The sequence below is a fragment of the Grampus griseus genome, assembly GCF_964374135.1.
Source record: "Grampus griseus genome assembly, chromosome: 2".
Classification (NCBI taxonomy): Eukaryota; Metazoa; Chordata; class Mammalia; order Artiodactyla; family Delphinidae; genus Grampus; species Grampus griseus.
This window is the reverse complement of record NC_139018.1, coordinates 85,590,914-85,607,072: the sequence shown is the minus strand read 5'-3', so window position 1 is coordinate 85,607,072 and position 16,159 is coordinate 85,590,914. Positions and strand designations below refer to the sequence as shown.

The 16,159-nt window shown below is 41.2% G+C and overlaps 1 protein-coding gene across 1 annotated transcript in view; it reads left to right on the top strand.

Moving 5' to 3' along the window:
• The window catches only part of VPS39 (VPS39 subunit of HOPS complex), a 47,784-nt gene that overhangs the window by 1,976 nt on the left and 29,649 nt on the right, over window positions 1–16,159 (top strand). The window contains exons 2-5 of the mRNA XM_082681772.1: window positions 5,662–5,727; window positions 13,698–13,762; window positions 14,071–14,113; window positions 15,372–15,466. Of these exons, the coding sequence (XP_082537898.1) occupies window positions 5,662–5,727; window positions 13,698–13,762; window positions 14,071–14,113; window positions 15,372–15,466 (269 nt within the window). The remainder of the gene's footprint in view (window positions 1–5,661; window positions 5,728–13,697; window positions 13,763–14,070; window positions 14,114–15,371; window positions 15,467–16,159) is intronic.

Below are 16,159 nucleotides of genomic sequence, written 5' to 3'. Positions count from 1 at the left end.
CCATGACCTTAGGCGGAAAGTTCATCCAGGAACCTCCAGGCTTCTGGAGAGCCAGACAATATTGGAGGTAGAAGATGTCACAGAGCCACCGTAATCCATCTCCTGGGATATGGAAATGAGGAAAATACTGATGATGACTTCTTCTGAAACTCTGTAGTTGTAGAATCCAGCTGCCTCTTCAGCATCTTCATTTGGATATCTGGTTGCATGGCCAAAACAGTTCTTGATTTCAAAACATGCCTGTCCCCCTGTATCCCATAGCTCAGCATATGGCATTTCTGTTTGCCCATTTGGTTAAGGCCCAAATCATTGGAATTATTCTTGGCTTCTCTTATTCTCTTATACACCACATCCAATCCATCAGCAAATCTTGTCTGCTCCACCTCCTGAAAAATTCCACAATCCAGTCACTTCTCTCCATCTCTGCTGTTAACTACTGTTGACGAAGACACCAGTCTCTCTCATCTGAATTACTGTAGTAGTCTTCTAACTGATTACCCTGGGTTTGCCATTGTGCCATTTGCAGTATTTTAGCCACACAGAGGTAGAGTGATCCTTTGAAAACTTAATCTAATTGCATCTCTCCTCTGCTCAAAACCCTCCAGTAGCTTCACATCACAGCTAGAATAACAACACCTGTCATCACAGCACCTGTCATGATCAGGCCTCTGGTTACTTCCCTGATTTTATCCCCTTTGTTCTTATCCCTTGCTCCTTTCTGATACTAGTTACACTGTCTTCCTTGTTCCATGAGCACAAAAGCATGTAACTATCTCCGGGCCTTTGCACTTGCTGTTTCCTCTGCCTGGCACTCTCTTGTCCTAGGTATTACATGGCTCCTTCCTCATTTCATTTGCTGAAATGTCACATAAATCTGCAAGACCTTCCCTAACTATTCTATATAAAAGAAAATACCACATCCACCAATGTGCTACTCTTTTACTCAGCCTTATCTTCTTTCACAGATTGCCACCTAATGCTATTTTATATGTTATTATTGTCTCTCTCATTCCATATTAGAATATAAATTTCTTCAGAGCAGTAACTTTGTTTTGTACATAGTTTTATTTGCAGTGCCTAGAACAGTTCCTGACTCATAATGGATACTTATTAAATATTTGCTTAATTAATTAATAGTAGTAATGGCTTCCATTACTGAGTACTAATCTGTATTAAGCATTTATGAAATAATAACAACTCCATTTTGCAGAAGAAGAACCTGAAAATTTAAGTAGTTTTTCCAAGGTCACATCCAGTAAATCATGTCTGATTCTAGAGCCTGTTTCTCAAACTTTGATGTATATTCAGAGCCTATAAAAAATGTAGGGTGTGTGTGTGTATCTGTGTGTGTGTATACCCAATCATTTTTATTTATATTTTCCAAAGAAACAATGGAAAAATAAATCAAGAATGATTAAAATGGTTACCCATAGGGCTTCCCTGATGGCGCAGTGGTTGAGAGTCCGCCTGCCGATGCAGGGGACACGGGTTCGTGCCCCGGTCCGGGAAGATCCCACATGCCGCGGAGCAGCTGGGCCCATGAGCCATGGCAGCTGAGCCTGCGCGTCCGGAGCCGGTGCTCCGCAACGGGAGAGGCCACAACAGTGAGAGGCCCGCGTACTGCAAAAAAAAAAAAAAAGTTACCTATAGCAGAAGGAAGAAAACAGGGGGAAGTGGACAAGGAGGGACTTCTCATAGTTTTAGCTTTGGAACTAGGTAAATGTCTCATGTAATTAAAAAAATGCAGATTTGGGGGCACCGCCACAGAATCATTGCATCGGAATCTCTGGGAGCAGGGCTTAGGAATGTGCATTTTAGTAAGTCCAAGTGATTCTGATGCAGCTAAACAGGGGCTGATGCTTTGAGAAACACTGTTCTTTGCCGTATGACCCAAAGAAGAGAAGTGCCCACTACCCTGTTCGTCTGTGTACTCCCTGCTGTGTTCAGCAGTGGTTGTTTATCACATGAGTTTGGACTGGGTTGCAACGTTGGATGGAGCTTCACTAGGGTAATTGTGAGCTAGAGGGCTCTACCTTCCTTCCCAGGAGGAATCATGTCTAACCTGTGGCTCAGGATTAGGCCATCAGGAATTTTCTAGGGCTGACTCTTGTTTGTTTTTGCATGTGTTACCCGTTTGTGTAGTGTGTTCCACTTTCTGATGTGCAATGTTGAGTCTCAGAAGGGACTGTCTATCCCGTGCTCTGCCTGCTCTGCAGGCTTTTCATTTTCTGTGTCTTGTGTGCACGGCTGTGTTATATGATGACATAGAGTGTGCACAGGCCAGCCTGGATCAGGTCCTCTGGCCATCTGAGCCCCCACTGACGTCTGTAACCAAATCAAGCCTCTTCAGAGCTCTGTGCCATCATTACCTCTGGGTGATACACTGTTTTTCTTTTCTTTTTAATAAATTTAATTAACTTATTTATTTTTGGCTGCATTGGATCTTCATTGGTGCGTATGGGCTCTCTCTGGTTGCGGCGAGCGGGGGCTACTCTTCATTGCGGTGCGTGGGCTTCTCATTGCAGTGGAGCACGGGCTCTAGGTGTGTGGGCTTCAGTAGTTGTGGCGCACGGGCTTAGTTGCTCCGTGACATGTGAGATCTTCCTGGACCAGGGATCGAACCCGTGTCCCCTGCATTGGCAGGCGGATTCTTAATCACCACGCCACCAGGGAAGTCCCCACTGTTTTTCCTTATGAGTTTGAGGATTAGGAATGAGTATGTGTGTGGTGCTTTTACTAGTTAAAAGAAAGCTGTTAACAATACTTTGCATGTATGAGAAATGCATTTTCCTCAGCATCTCCAAAGGAATGCTTGAGAAAGGTCAAATAAAATTTCAATTTAATTTTTTTTTTAATTTCAGTGAATTTGTCTGATTCAGTTTCATGACCAATAGAGTAGACATTTGATAGAAACATCTATTGGTAAATGAACATTTCAATAAAAATGGAAAGCAGACTCTTAAAAGTCATACTTAGGAGTTTGGCTTCATATTTTGGTAGTACAGCTTCATGAGGATTTTGTTAAGCCCCAGTGTGACAGCATTGGAGCTATGCTGTAAGGTAACAGATAGCAAACACGGAAGTACACATAGAGTGAGACCAGCTGAGGGGTCCCTGGAGAGACTCTGTTGGGGAGGGCTGTTGCCGGGTACCTTGTAGAGGTAAAATTGATAGGCCTTGCAGACCAGGGTGGGAGATGAAGCTGTTTTGAAAGAGGTAAAGAAAAATAGGAACTGGCAGGGGCTTGGGGGTCACAGTGGAGAGGATGGGGAAGATGGTGAACATTATGGTGGCCTTTTTGCTATAGATTTTTCTATATGTTATAAGTGAATTAAAAAAGATTCTACTTCATTTTATTTGTATTTGAAACATTAGTGGGTGTCCTAAAAATCAACATTAATATTTTCAATTGCTCAATACAGTGATATCTATAAGTAAAGTTCTAAACATAATATCGTTTGCAAAGCAAGCATTGTGAACTGAATTCTTTTCTTTTTTTCACCATGTTCTGCTCCGACATAAATCACCAGTGTTCCAATGGAGCTAGTGTTATTTCTGATTTCCACTTATGTCATTGAGAGCACACTGTGTCTTAACTTTCTGTGCTCTGCCTTCACTTTAAAACCCAAAAGAGGACAGAGTCACTGTCTTTTTCTGGAAGGTTAAGGACATCAACCTGGAGAAATGTTCCTGATGTGGCTCCTGACCTGTTTTTATAAACATAACCATTGTCTTTCAGACAGCCTCTGGCTGACACCTATTCTTTTGAGATGGGATGCCTTAGTAAGTGCATTGTAGCATGGGGTTAAGGATCAGACAGACTGAAGTTGGAATCCTGCCACTGCTACACATATCTTACTACATGTGTGACTCTGGACAAGTTACCTAGGCCTCAACTTTCTCATCTGTAAAATGGGGATTTAAGAAAAGGACATAAGTCAAAGGATAGTTGTTATAACCTATGATAAGTGTTTAGCATTTCCTGGAACACAATGCATGTTCTATAAAGTTTATCTATTTATGTCATTATCTAATATTTTATTTTGCAAAAGATCAAGAGTTTATGAAAGGAATAAGTGACACAACCTCAAAAACCTGAGGAAGTACATGCTTAACTTCCCTTAGTGATTTAATATAAATCTGTCAGAGTAATTATTTAAGTCCTTTCAGAACCTTTTGCCTTTTAGCCTAGACCGATGTCTCCCAAAATGCTGTCCCTGAACAAACAGCATCAGCATCACTTGGGGACTTGTTAGAAATGCAGATCCCCAGGCCCACTTCCAGACCTACTGAATCAGAAACTTGAGGGCAGGGCCTAGCAATCTGTTTTAATAAATCCCCAGATAATTCTGATACACACCAAAGTTTAAGAACCACTGGCCTAGACCATCATTTTTTAAATTTTAAATAATAGCTTTATTGAGATGTAATCCATATACCATACAATTCACCCATTTAAAATGTACAATTCAGTGGTTTTTAGTACATTCACAGAGTTGTGCAAGTATTGCCACAATTTTAGAACATTTTCATCACCCTAAAAAGAAACCCCGTTTCTTTTTCCCCAGTCCCACCAGCCCCATTTTCCTAAGCCTATGAGCCCCAGGCAACCACTGATCTTTCTGTCTCTAGATTTGCCTGTCCAGGACATTTCATGTAATAGAATCATGCAATATGTAGCCTTTTTTGTCTGGCTTCTTTTATTTAGCATAATATTGTCAGATCCATCCTATTGTAGCATATATCAGCACTTCATTCCTTTTAATGGCTAATAGTCCATTGTATGGATACGTCACATTTTGTTTATCCATTCATCAGTTGATGGATACTTGGGTTCTTTCCACCTTTTGGCTATTGTGAATAATACTCCTATGAACATTTATGTACAAGTTTTTGTGTGGACATATGTTTTCATTTCTGTTGTGTGTATGCCCATGGGTGGAATTCCTGGGTCATATGATAACTCTATGTTTAGTCTTTTATGGAACTATCAGACTGTTTTTCAAAGGGCTGCACCATTTTATTTTCCTGCCAACAATGCGTGAGGGTTCCAGTTTCTTCACGTCTTTGGCAACACTTATTATTATCTGTTAGACCATGTTTTGAGATAATGAATTCTGTAAGTTTAATATGCTATGGCACTTCTTATTTTTCCTAAAGTAAAATCATCAGACCTTCAAAGGATGCCTATTAGCTGTTATTTCTGAGATCAGATACCTAGTTTTATGTTTATACTACCCATTTTATGATTTTATAAACTTCCATGAAATTTTTGGTCAGTTTCATTTGAAACAATGAAGCCAGGGACATTTTTCATTCTCTAATATGTCTCACCTAGTTAAATAAATATTTCTTCAATTAGTTGATTCTGAAACATTTCTTTCTCTTTTTTTTTTTTTTTTTTGGCTGCACGTCACGGCATGTGGGATCTCAGTTCCCCAACCAGGGATCGAACCTGTGCCCCCTGCAGTGGAAGTGCAGTCTTAACCACTGGACCGCCAGGGAAGTCCCTCAAACATTTCTTGAATATAAACATTCCTTAGTTTTGCAAAACACCTACTATCAAAAGCAACTCATTTTCTCAACCCTTTGATTTCTGATTATAAGCTCCAGCTAAAGAAATAGGGTCTTACTAAAGCTGATGGTCCTTTTCTTTTCCAGAGGAATGGCTGCTTGTTGGAACGAAACAGGGTCATCTTCTTCTCTATAGGATTCGGAAGGATGTTGGTAAGTGGCAGCTTTTCAGAACAAAGTACGAGGTGGCTTACTGCTCATGTAAAAAAAAAAAAATATATATATATATATATATATGTATACACTGTAAAATCAGTGATTCCTGGACCATTAAAAGAGTGCTTGCTTCAGCAGCACATATACTAAAACTGGACCGTTACAAGAGTGACTGCGGGTTGGCAGTAGTGCAGTGGAAAAGTGGGGAGAAACTTGTGAAAATCTCCGGGGTTTTCTCTTTTTTTCAGACTGTATTTCCCTACCCCCATCTGGGAGGTGAGGCTAGATGTTTTTTCCCTTCTCACTTCTTGGAGACTCATACCAGAAATAAGAAATATTACAATGAGAGTAAAATTCTCATGAAAATGGTATGGTAGTAGGAAAAAAAAATTAAGAGCCATTGATGTTAAAGATCTTGTTAAACTTCTGCGGGGTGGACTAGGACAGAGGGGACCTGGGCTTGAGTCAGGTTTTACTTCTCCCCAGTCACGTGACTATGAGTAGGTCCTTTCCAATGTCAGTTTCCTCTTCCATAAAGCATCTCACAAAATTGCTGGGGTCAGATGCAAAGACTTTGAAAACTAAAACTTTAATCAAATATTTCTTTGTCAGTAAAAATGTAGAATAACTAAAAGTATTTGACGTTTATTCTGTTAGAGTGCCCTCTAATGGGGAAAAAAGTACCTTGCTCCCTTTTCCTAATTTTATTTATGTTCTCTGTGGAAAATTGATGTGTTTGGATATTATACCCTGGAGCTACAGAGTATAGAAGTCAGCTATTAATGCCAGAGTAGGTTGAACCATATTAAATTGTCATTATTTGGCTATATTAGAAAAAACAAAATTTCATAGCTTTCAACCTAATATATAACTTATCATAGTGAATAGCTTAATGTAAGTGTGGAAATAGAGCCTTCTCTTTGGAACCTGTAGCAAGGGTAACATATTGGGAAAAAAAGAGTATCTTACTGGTGTAAAGGAGGAAAAAATTCTTTTTAACTCTACCCATCTTAGGTTGATTGTATGGGGACCTGTAAATCAGAGAAGCAACAAGACAAAGGAAAAGGACTTTGAGTTTCTACAGTGGCAAATTATGGGAAGGCAAATATATGGGGGAACTAATTAGAGATGTTTGTTATGTAGATTCCTCTGGTGCAGTCTGTGGGCTGATATGGGTCTCGAGTTGTCTCTAAATTGATTAAATATTGTCCTTGATAGAGAGGAGATGGGAGGCACCTTTGTAAATTTGTGTCTGGCTCTTTGGCAGATGGTGGAGAGCAGAGAGCTTTTCTTGTATCTGCTTCTTCTCAGTTACCTTCAACTCAAAATAATCCTTGTGCCAGAGTAGCATATTTTGGGGTGGCATATTCTGCTACCCTTCACCGGTGCAATTGGGAGGGAGGAAGGTACCTGGTCAGGTTCTGTGGTGGGATAAGAAGAGAAACCAGAAGATCAAAACAGGCTTTACAGTAAGTCCCCTACATACGAACGAGTTCCATTCTGACAGCCCGTTCGTAAGTCCAGCAAAGTTAGCCTCGGTGTCCAACAAAGTTAGCCTAGGTAGCCAGCTAACACAATCAGAGGTCAAGCTGCAATTTCACTCACGCCTGATGTTGATGGAACACGCATTCGCATCTTCGAAAGTTCGCAACTTGGCAGGTTCGTACGTAGGGGACTTACTGTATTTCATTTCTAAGTTTTTCAACTTTCCTTTAAATCAGGAGTCAGCCAACTTGTTCCAAAAAAAGGACTAAAGGTTACCTGAAAACTGGGTTTGCCTCTTAGTGGGTGTTGAGCCAAAAGACACAACCAAGGCAGAGAGTGGGAGAAGGAAGGATTTATTAATTGCAACAAGTAAGGAAAACACTAGGGATCTTTCCCAAAGCACTGTCTCCCCAAACAGCAAAGTTGGGGAAGTTTTTAAGCTAAGGGTCCATGCATATTCATGAAGGGCCTTGGATAGTTGAGAGTCCAAGCGTCAGCTGAGTGAAGTGACTGAGGGTATGAAAAGGTCAACATCATCATCCCTTAGGTTCCAGTTGATCTGGTGGTTGAGCACCTTAGAGGGGGTTAAATTCTGCAAAATCTCAATGAAAGCGAGGCTAATCTTTACCACTGAAACAGAACTGGGAGTCTTTTCACCTGATTTTTTATCTTTGCTATTGTTACTTCTCTTGCCTGCTAAAGGTTTGTTCTTTTGTTCCCTTAAGATCGTTATTACTGAGATCTGTCCAAGGACAAGCATTGTGGCCAGGCTTAGCTCACAAAATGGCTTAGGCCAAAAATGGCTTCTCTTATATCAAGAAAACCATGACTGGTTCTCTTTCTCCAGGTACCCTCTACCTTATTGACTTACACAAATAGTAAATGTTTTAGGCTTTGCAGGTCATAACATCTCTGTGGTGACTACTGTACTCTGCTACTGTAGCAAAAGAGCAGCTGTAGACAGCATGTAAATGAATGGGTGTGGCTGTGTACCAGTAAAGGGTAATTTACAAAAACAGGTGGAGGACTGGATTTGACCCCAGGCAGTACTTTGCTGGCCCTTGCTTTAAATTTTAGTTCTCAGAGCCAGAATATTTGTATTCTGTGACATTGACCCACTCTGTAATTTAAAAATTAAGCCTGCCTTTTGTTTTATTCGGCTTTCAACAACCGTGTTTTGACTGTCTACTGCGGGCTCAGATGACGTGCAAAGCAGGGAGATAAAGAGAGCCTAATAGGGCTTCCCTGGTGGCGCAGTGGTTGAGAGTCCGCCTGCGGATGCAGGGGACGCGGGTTCGTGCCCCGGTACAGAGGGATCCCACATGCCGTGGAGCGGCTGGGCCTGTGAGCCATGCCCGCTGGGCCTGCACGTCCGGAGCCTGTTCTCCGCGGCGGCGGGAGAGGCCACAGCAGTGAGAGGCCCGCGTACCGCAAAAAAAAAAAAAAAGAGCCTAATATTCTTATCCCAAGAGATAATCAGTTCTTTGTGCCATCAAATACTAAATACGCTGATAAAGTAACTTGTTTAATATATCATTTCTGCATTAAGGAATTGAAAACTAAACTATAAGAATAAACTTTTCAACATACTATAGACTCAAACTGGTAATATTAATGTTAATGTGACTTGGAACCCTGGTGCCAACTGTTCCTTGCCTTGTGACCAATTCACCATGTAACCTTTGACAAGTTAGTTAATCTTCCTCAGTTTCCCCACAGGTAACTTGAATAGCAATATTAACCTACCTTAGATAATTAGGAAATCAAACTGATTAGAGACTTCACTTCTCCCTATACCCCTAGAGAACAGTTCAGTTTTGGACCAGCTCTAGTCTGTTTATGGGCCAGAAGTAGACCTGGGCCTCCATGAATCAGCCATAGAACTAACTGGGTTTCTAAATTTGAGATATTCCGAACTGAAACCACTAGATGGCATTTTGGGAGGCTCCGAGGAGCTCCAGTTCTTTAGGTCTCAGCGCAGAAAGAATTCATCGAGAGGCAAAGCGATAGATAAGAAGTGATTTATTAGGGCTTCCCTGGTGGCGCAGTGGTTGAGAGTCCGCCTGCCAATGCAGGGGACACGGGTTCGTGCCCCGGTCTGGGAGGATCCCACATGCCGTGGAGCGGCTGGGCCCGTGAGCCGTGGCTGCTGGGCCTGCGCGTCCGGAGCTTGTGCTCCGCAATGGGAGAGGCCGCAACAGTGAGAGGCCCACATACTGAAAAAAAAAAAAAAAAAAAAAAAAAGAAGTGATTTATTAGAATAGGATACTTGTGAGGCTTATAAGCGGGTGGGCGAGAGCGTGCCATGCCCCGAGAACTTAGTGGGCTACAGTTTTATAATCAAAGGAAAAGTGGGGAGGGGGAAAAGACCACCTTCTTCCTCATTCTAGAGTAGGTGTCATGCTTCTGTCCTCAGTTCCTCCTCCACGTCAGGCAAAGGAATTTTCTTATCCCTACATGGTCAAGCCAGGACTGTCATGGCGCAATGGAAATGAGCAAAAAGGTAGTAACATATGCTAAAAGTGGCACATCATCTCAGGTTTCAGTATAATGTCACCTTTTCCTTATATTTTTGTTTTTAGTGCGTGCAGAGGAGCATGTTCTAGGAATCAATAACTTACTGAGCTCACTGGGAAGGATGTGTCTCATGCCACCATTGTTTTATTGTTTTGGAGCATGTCTCATGCTTCTGTTGCATGGTTTTGTTGCTAAGCAAGCCTGCTTGGTTTTGCGGTTAAATAAACCAGCTTTCTTGAGTGGTCATTAACTTGCAGGGGTCTCCCATACTTTGTCTTTACTTACAGTCCCCTAGTGGGATTGACTATTTAATTTCCTACTTTGTCCCTTTACTCTGTCCCTATCAAAACCTGAGTAAGGCTACGACCAGACTAACTTTCTGAGAGAGCGGGTAGTGAGATGTCATGGAAAGACTGGGTTAAGGGGACCTGGACTCTGATCTGATCTGAGCCATCCCCTTCCTGTGAGTTCACAAACGTCTCTAGGCTTCAGTCTACCTAGAGACTTCAGTCTACTCTTAAACAGAGGAGTTAGATTACTTCTTACTTCTTATCTAAGATCTTAACTTTGTGTTTACTTCAGTGATGCCTCACCCTAGAGCAGTGGTTCTCAAAGTTTGGTCTTGTGGAGGAAAAATGTCACCTGCCATGTCAGTAAACAAAGGATGTGGCCCTCAAGCCATCAGGCAGCCACTGCAGCCTCAGACTGGGCGCCCTGAGGGTATTCAGGAGGGAGAAAAACAGGATGCTGGCCCTAGATAGTTAAGGTGCATATCAAAGGAATGATTTCAATGAGCCCAAGACTCTTGCATCCTACCATACATAGAAACTTGAGAAGTCTGATTTTCTTACATAGCAGTAATCTTTTGATGTCTGACTACCTGTTTTTTTTTTTGTCTGAACTCCTATATATCCTGGCTCCTCCCTGGCTTAAGTCCTTAGCAAGTCTACAGAATAAAACAGAATTCTCAACTTTTAGGTTGTGCATTTTTTTCTAGTCGACAGTTTCTAGACCCCAGGAGGTTCCCCAAAATCCTTTCAGAGGAGCCACAGCGTCGAAACTTGAGTTCACAGTAACACTAAAACATGATTGTTTTTTCACTGACATTTGCACAGACGGTACACAAGTAAGACAGCTAAAACTGCTGTCCCTCATAACAAGTTCAAGACAGTGGTCGGCAGTCTTGTCGGCACCACACTGTCCAAGCAGTTGTATTTTTGCCCAGCATGTGCTCACAGTGCTTTTTTTTTTTTCTTTAAGCCAGTTTCACTTAAGAATGTTCTTTGTGGGACAGTAAAAAGTATTAATTTTATTCTATCTTGACCTTTGAAAACACCTCTGTTCAATAATCTGTAATATAATGGGAAGTACACATGAAGCACTTCAGCTGTGTGCAAGGTACAAAGCCCAGTGGCTGTCTCAGGAGAAAAGTACTTATGTGATGGTTGGAGCAACGAGCTGAACTGACCACTTATTTCATGGAGCATCATTTTTGCTTGAGAGAATGACTAACAGATAGACTGCGGTTTTTCAGACCATTTGGGTGTTTGGTAGATGTTTTCTCACAAAGGAACAAAGAGAGTCTGTCACTTCAAAGAAAACAACTGGCAGTGTTTGTTACTAATGATAAAGATAGAGCTTTCAAGAGAAAATTAGAATTGTGGAAAAATTGTATCCATTCCCATGAGCTTCACAGCTTCTCCATACTTATGATTTTCCTGATGAGATGAGGGGTGATAATGAGCATGATTGTTTTTCAGCCCTTATAACAAAATGTGTCAACATTTGGAAAATCTGCGTAACTATGTGAACCAGTATTTTCCAGTGCATGAAATTTCTAAACCAAGCACGAATCAAAGAGCCATTTGAAGTGTAAGATAGACCAATGGACTTTTACAGAAAAGTTCATTAATAGGTTTCAGATTCCAGATTGCAAGAAACTCCATTTTTCAAATTTTTGTATAGCATCAAAGAAGATCCACAATTATCTGAAAAAGCTGTTAAAATATTCCTCTTTTCCAACTAAATGTCCACACGAGGACAGATGTTTGTCATATACCACAACCAAACAACGTATCAAAACAGATTAAATGCAGAAGCAGATGTGAGAGTCAGCTGTCTTCTATTAAGCCAGACATTAAAGAGATTTATAAAAGTGTAAAACAATGCTTTTCTTTTAAATTTGGAAAAATAGTTGTTATTCATAAAAATGTTATTTACACTGATATGTAATGAGCTTATTACTGTTATGTTTAAGTCAGTTAATACATGTTTTGGAACTTCCCTGGTGGTGCAGTGGTTAAGAATCCACCTGCCAATGCAGGAGACACGGGTTCGAGCCCTAGTCTGGGAAGATCCCACATGCCGCGGAGCAACTAAGCCCGTGCGCCACAACTACTGAGCCTGTGCTCTAGAGCCCACGAGCCACAACTACTTAGCCCATGTGCCACAACTACTGAAGCCTGAGAGCCTAGAGCCCGTGCTCCACAACAAGAGAAGTCACCGCAGTGAGAAGCCTGCTCACCTCAACGAAGAGTAGCCCCCGCCCGCCCGCCGCAACTAGAGAAAAGCCCTGAAGCAGCAAAGAAGACCCATAGCAGCCAAAAATAAATAAATTTATTTTAAAAAAAATTTTTTTAAATACACATTTTTTAAATTCCTCAGTTTTAATTTGTAATGGTAAGCATTGACAGCTATAATCTATGTAAAAGTTCTGGTCCTCAGTAAGTTTTAAGATGAAGGGGTCCTGAGGCCAAAAAGTGTGAGAATCTCTGCCCTAGATAATTCTGCTCATAAAGAGAATTGTTAGAGGTAATAAAGTCCTCTTCAAATACAGAACTCTTTATCAAGCAGTAACGGCTGATTTTTTTTTTTTTCTTGTTCAATGTAATGGCATAATACAGGGCAGGTTTCTGAATCTCCCGGAACTTCAGGGCCCTGTCTTCATCTCCTCTTCTGTGGGACATGTGGAGGAAGTAAGACCAGCTTTGGTGGTGTGGGCCCTGGTGGCTGCCTCAAAGAATCTCCATCGATTTGAGCGGTTGGCCGTGTACATAGTCTCCCCAAGCTGGGAGGCAGGTGGCAGGGTACGGGCTCAGCACACAGGCTTTACGTAAAGTCAGCCCTGAGTTTGCCTCTGAGCTTTCTCTCACTGGCTGCTACCTAACTGCTTGACCTGTCAGGTTCCTCAGATATGAAATTGGAATAATAATACCTACTTCTGGAGGTGGTTGTGAAGTTACAGAGAATACATAGAAATTTTAAAATCCAGAGCCTGGCACTTAGCTATTGCTTAGTTAATGATAGCGGCTGTTATTATTGTGATAATTATTCTCTTTTTGACTCTGGGGACTTTTGACCCTAAATGTTTTGGTCATCCCAGCAAGGCTGGCTTCATGTGTTTTTTATGGTCTATAACTTTCTTCCCCTTTTTAGCAAGTGTCAGCAGAGGTAGCATCACCTGAGAGTGGCAGTAAGTGTAGATGCATTAAATTGCTTTAGCTCTGGGGATGGTATTGTTCGCTCTGTCCTGTCATATGGGACACAGGGTAACCACTAGGATTTAGTCTGTCTTAGTCTAAGGATGCTTTGGGCTGGGATTCATTGCTGGGGCTCCTATATTTGACTGTTCCTTTTTACACTCTTTTGGTGACATACTTTACCAAGGTACTATTATGCAGGATAAAATCCTCATAAGTACCTTGCAGCTTCAGTAAAATGTGGTGTGGTCCTTTCTGCTAATGGCAAGTGAAGGTGCATGAAACCCTCTGTTCTAAAATTGGAGTTGAAAGCAACTTACTGTACTCAATAAAGACAACTGGCTATTTTAGATCTCCAACTTCTAGTCTTTAAGGAATTTTTTATAATTCATGTAGGAAAGCAGTATGGAGCAGCATTTTTTGTCATAGTTATTTTTATATGTATCCCTGTGTTTGGAAACGTGAATGTTTGTTTCTTTCCCATAGGTTGCAACAGGTTTGAAGTGACCTTAGAGAAATCCAATAAGAACTTCTCCAAAAAGATTCAGCAGGTAGGCCGTGATGGTGGTCGCTACAAGAATATTTGACTTCTATGATACCCTGTCAAAGCTAGGACTTTGGTAAAATTATTTATTCATCTTTGAATCCTCTGCTCTTTGTCCTCCCATTTATGCCGGGATCTCTGTCCATCCATCAAGTACTTGAGATCCTCTTTCACAAGCAGAAATTGTGATTGCACATAAGTCAGATCCTTGTCATTGATATGGGCTTTTTAGTCCCTTTTTAGTATTGCAGTTAAAATGAACATTTGTTAAACCTTGTCAGAAGTGTTTGAGTCTAATGATTTACTATTTTCCAGATCCATGTGGTTTCCCAGTTTAAGATTCTGGTCAGCTTGTTAGGTAAGAAAAGGGGTTGCATTTGTATTTCATGTGTCAAGAAACAAAAGCTATGACCTGATTAACCCTTTCATGGTTAATTTGATAGTTATTACTTAACAATGAAACGGACACATTCCTAACCAGATGCAGCAGGGTACACAGGTAATAAAGGCACCAGCATCCCCCATATCTTGAGCTCTGTTCTCCAAGAAGTATCACTTCATTCATTCATTCATTCAGTATTTATTGAGTCCTACTCTAGGCATTGGGGATACCAAGTTGAATGAGACATGGTTTCTATCTTTGAAACTTAGGTTCTGGTTTTGAAGACCAAAATGACAGAAGGTACTCATGTTACAGTGTGATAAGTTACAATGAAAATTTATAAAAAGTGTCGTGGGATCTTAGTGATGGGAGAGACAGCATTGTCTAGTGGATGACTAGGGTTTCAACAGGAAGAGAGGGGTAGGCAGAGTGTTATAGGCAGAGGGAACAGCTTAAGCAAAGGCCCTGAAATCTGGCCAGACTTAGGGTATATGGTGGAGACTGGTAAGAGACAGGTGAGAGATCAGGGCCAGACTATTCCAGGCCTTGTTTGAAAAGCCATAGTTTCATGGAAGGTGGCCAGTGAGGCCTTTTCATGACAAGCAGAAGAACTAGAAACTTGCCTCATGCTCTGTACTGTTCAGCCCAGGGCCCAAATGGTAGAATCATTTTAAACTTAGTTTCTAGTCAAGAGAGAAACATTTAAATTAACTAAAACTAGCTAAGAGGCCCAAGTGAAATTATTGCGCTGGCTTTGCTAGAAAAGAAATCCTTGCCATAGGTTTGTACAAAATCCACAGGAGGTTTCCTTTCTCTTACTGGAGCCTCCTAATGTGAGTAGCTTTGAAAGGAATTTCTTGTACAAATATTGCATCACAAGTTTCCAGACTTGAGAAAGACAGAGTGTAAGAGTGTTCTTTGGAAGTGAAAGAGTTCTTTAATTCAAGCCAGCCCAAATTTAAAGGAACAAAATATACAAGTTTAGAAGACTAAGTGACTTCCTAAATGTTTCCGTACTGGTCATGGACCAGAATAAGTCATTGTTAGTGAAGCTGAAGGTACATCTTCGACCAGTATTTGCCATTTGGTTCTTCTGGTTGTTACACAGTTATTTTGTGTGTGTGTGTGTGTGTGTGTGTGTGTGTGTGTGTGTCTGTCTGTCTGTCTGTCTTGAAGGTGGCTATACTAGAGAATTGTGAGAATTTATACGGGTGTTTTACCTCCTTCCAAACAGAAAATAATATTTATGTCCATGACCTATTGACATTTCAACAAATCACTACAGTTTCCAAGGCAAAGGGAGCATCACTGTTCACATGTGACCTCCAGGTAAGTGTGGGCGAGATGAAATTTGGCTTTGTGCTTTAATAAATGCAGCCTTTCCTACATCATTCCTACCATTAGATGGGAAGAATAACGTTGATATCCAAATTCAGCAGAGACTCCAAAGAGAATATTTGATTTTGGATTGTATTAGAGAAATTTCCCCCTTAAAATGTTGAAACATTTGCATTCCCTGTGTGTGCGCTACCGGACAGCTGTATTTCAGGAGGCAGCTAACCGAGGACGAAAATGCTTGCCATGGACAAACCATTAGTGGGAAATCAAGACTGTAACAGTACATGAACATAGCTCTAGGGCATTAAAGTGACTCTCGTTCTGAACGTATCATTGTGGTCTTTGTCCTTAGGGAGTTTTCGTTATTCGGAAAAGACGTTTCTCCTGATTTTTGCCAATTCATCATCCTTACCTTCTTCAAAATCTGCGTCACCCCTCTACTCAGCTTTGATCACTTTTTAGCACTTATGGTCTATATTGATGCTGCATCGTTTGTTGTATGCTTAGGCATTTCCGTCCTCCACTTCTTTAAAGGATTGAAAGTGGGCCTGCTGTCACTGACACAGGCTGATCCCTGCCCCTGCAGGTATTGACAGCAATGAGCAAGAAGCATTTAAGAAAAAAAGGAGGAAGCAGTTATATAGGTTTTCCTCTCTAAATATAAAGGCCCATGACATTTGCTGG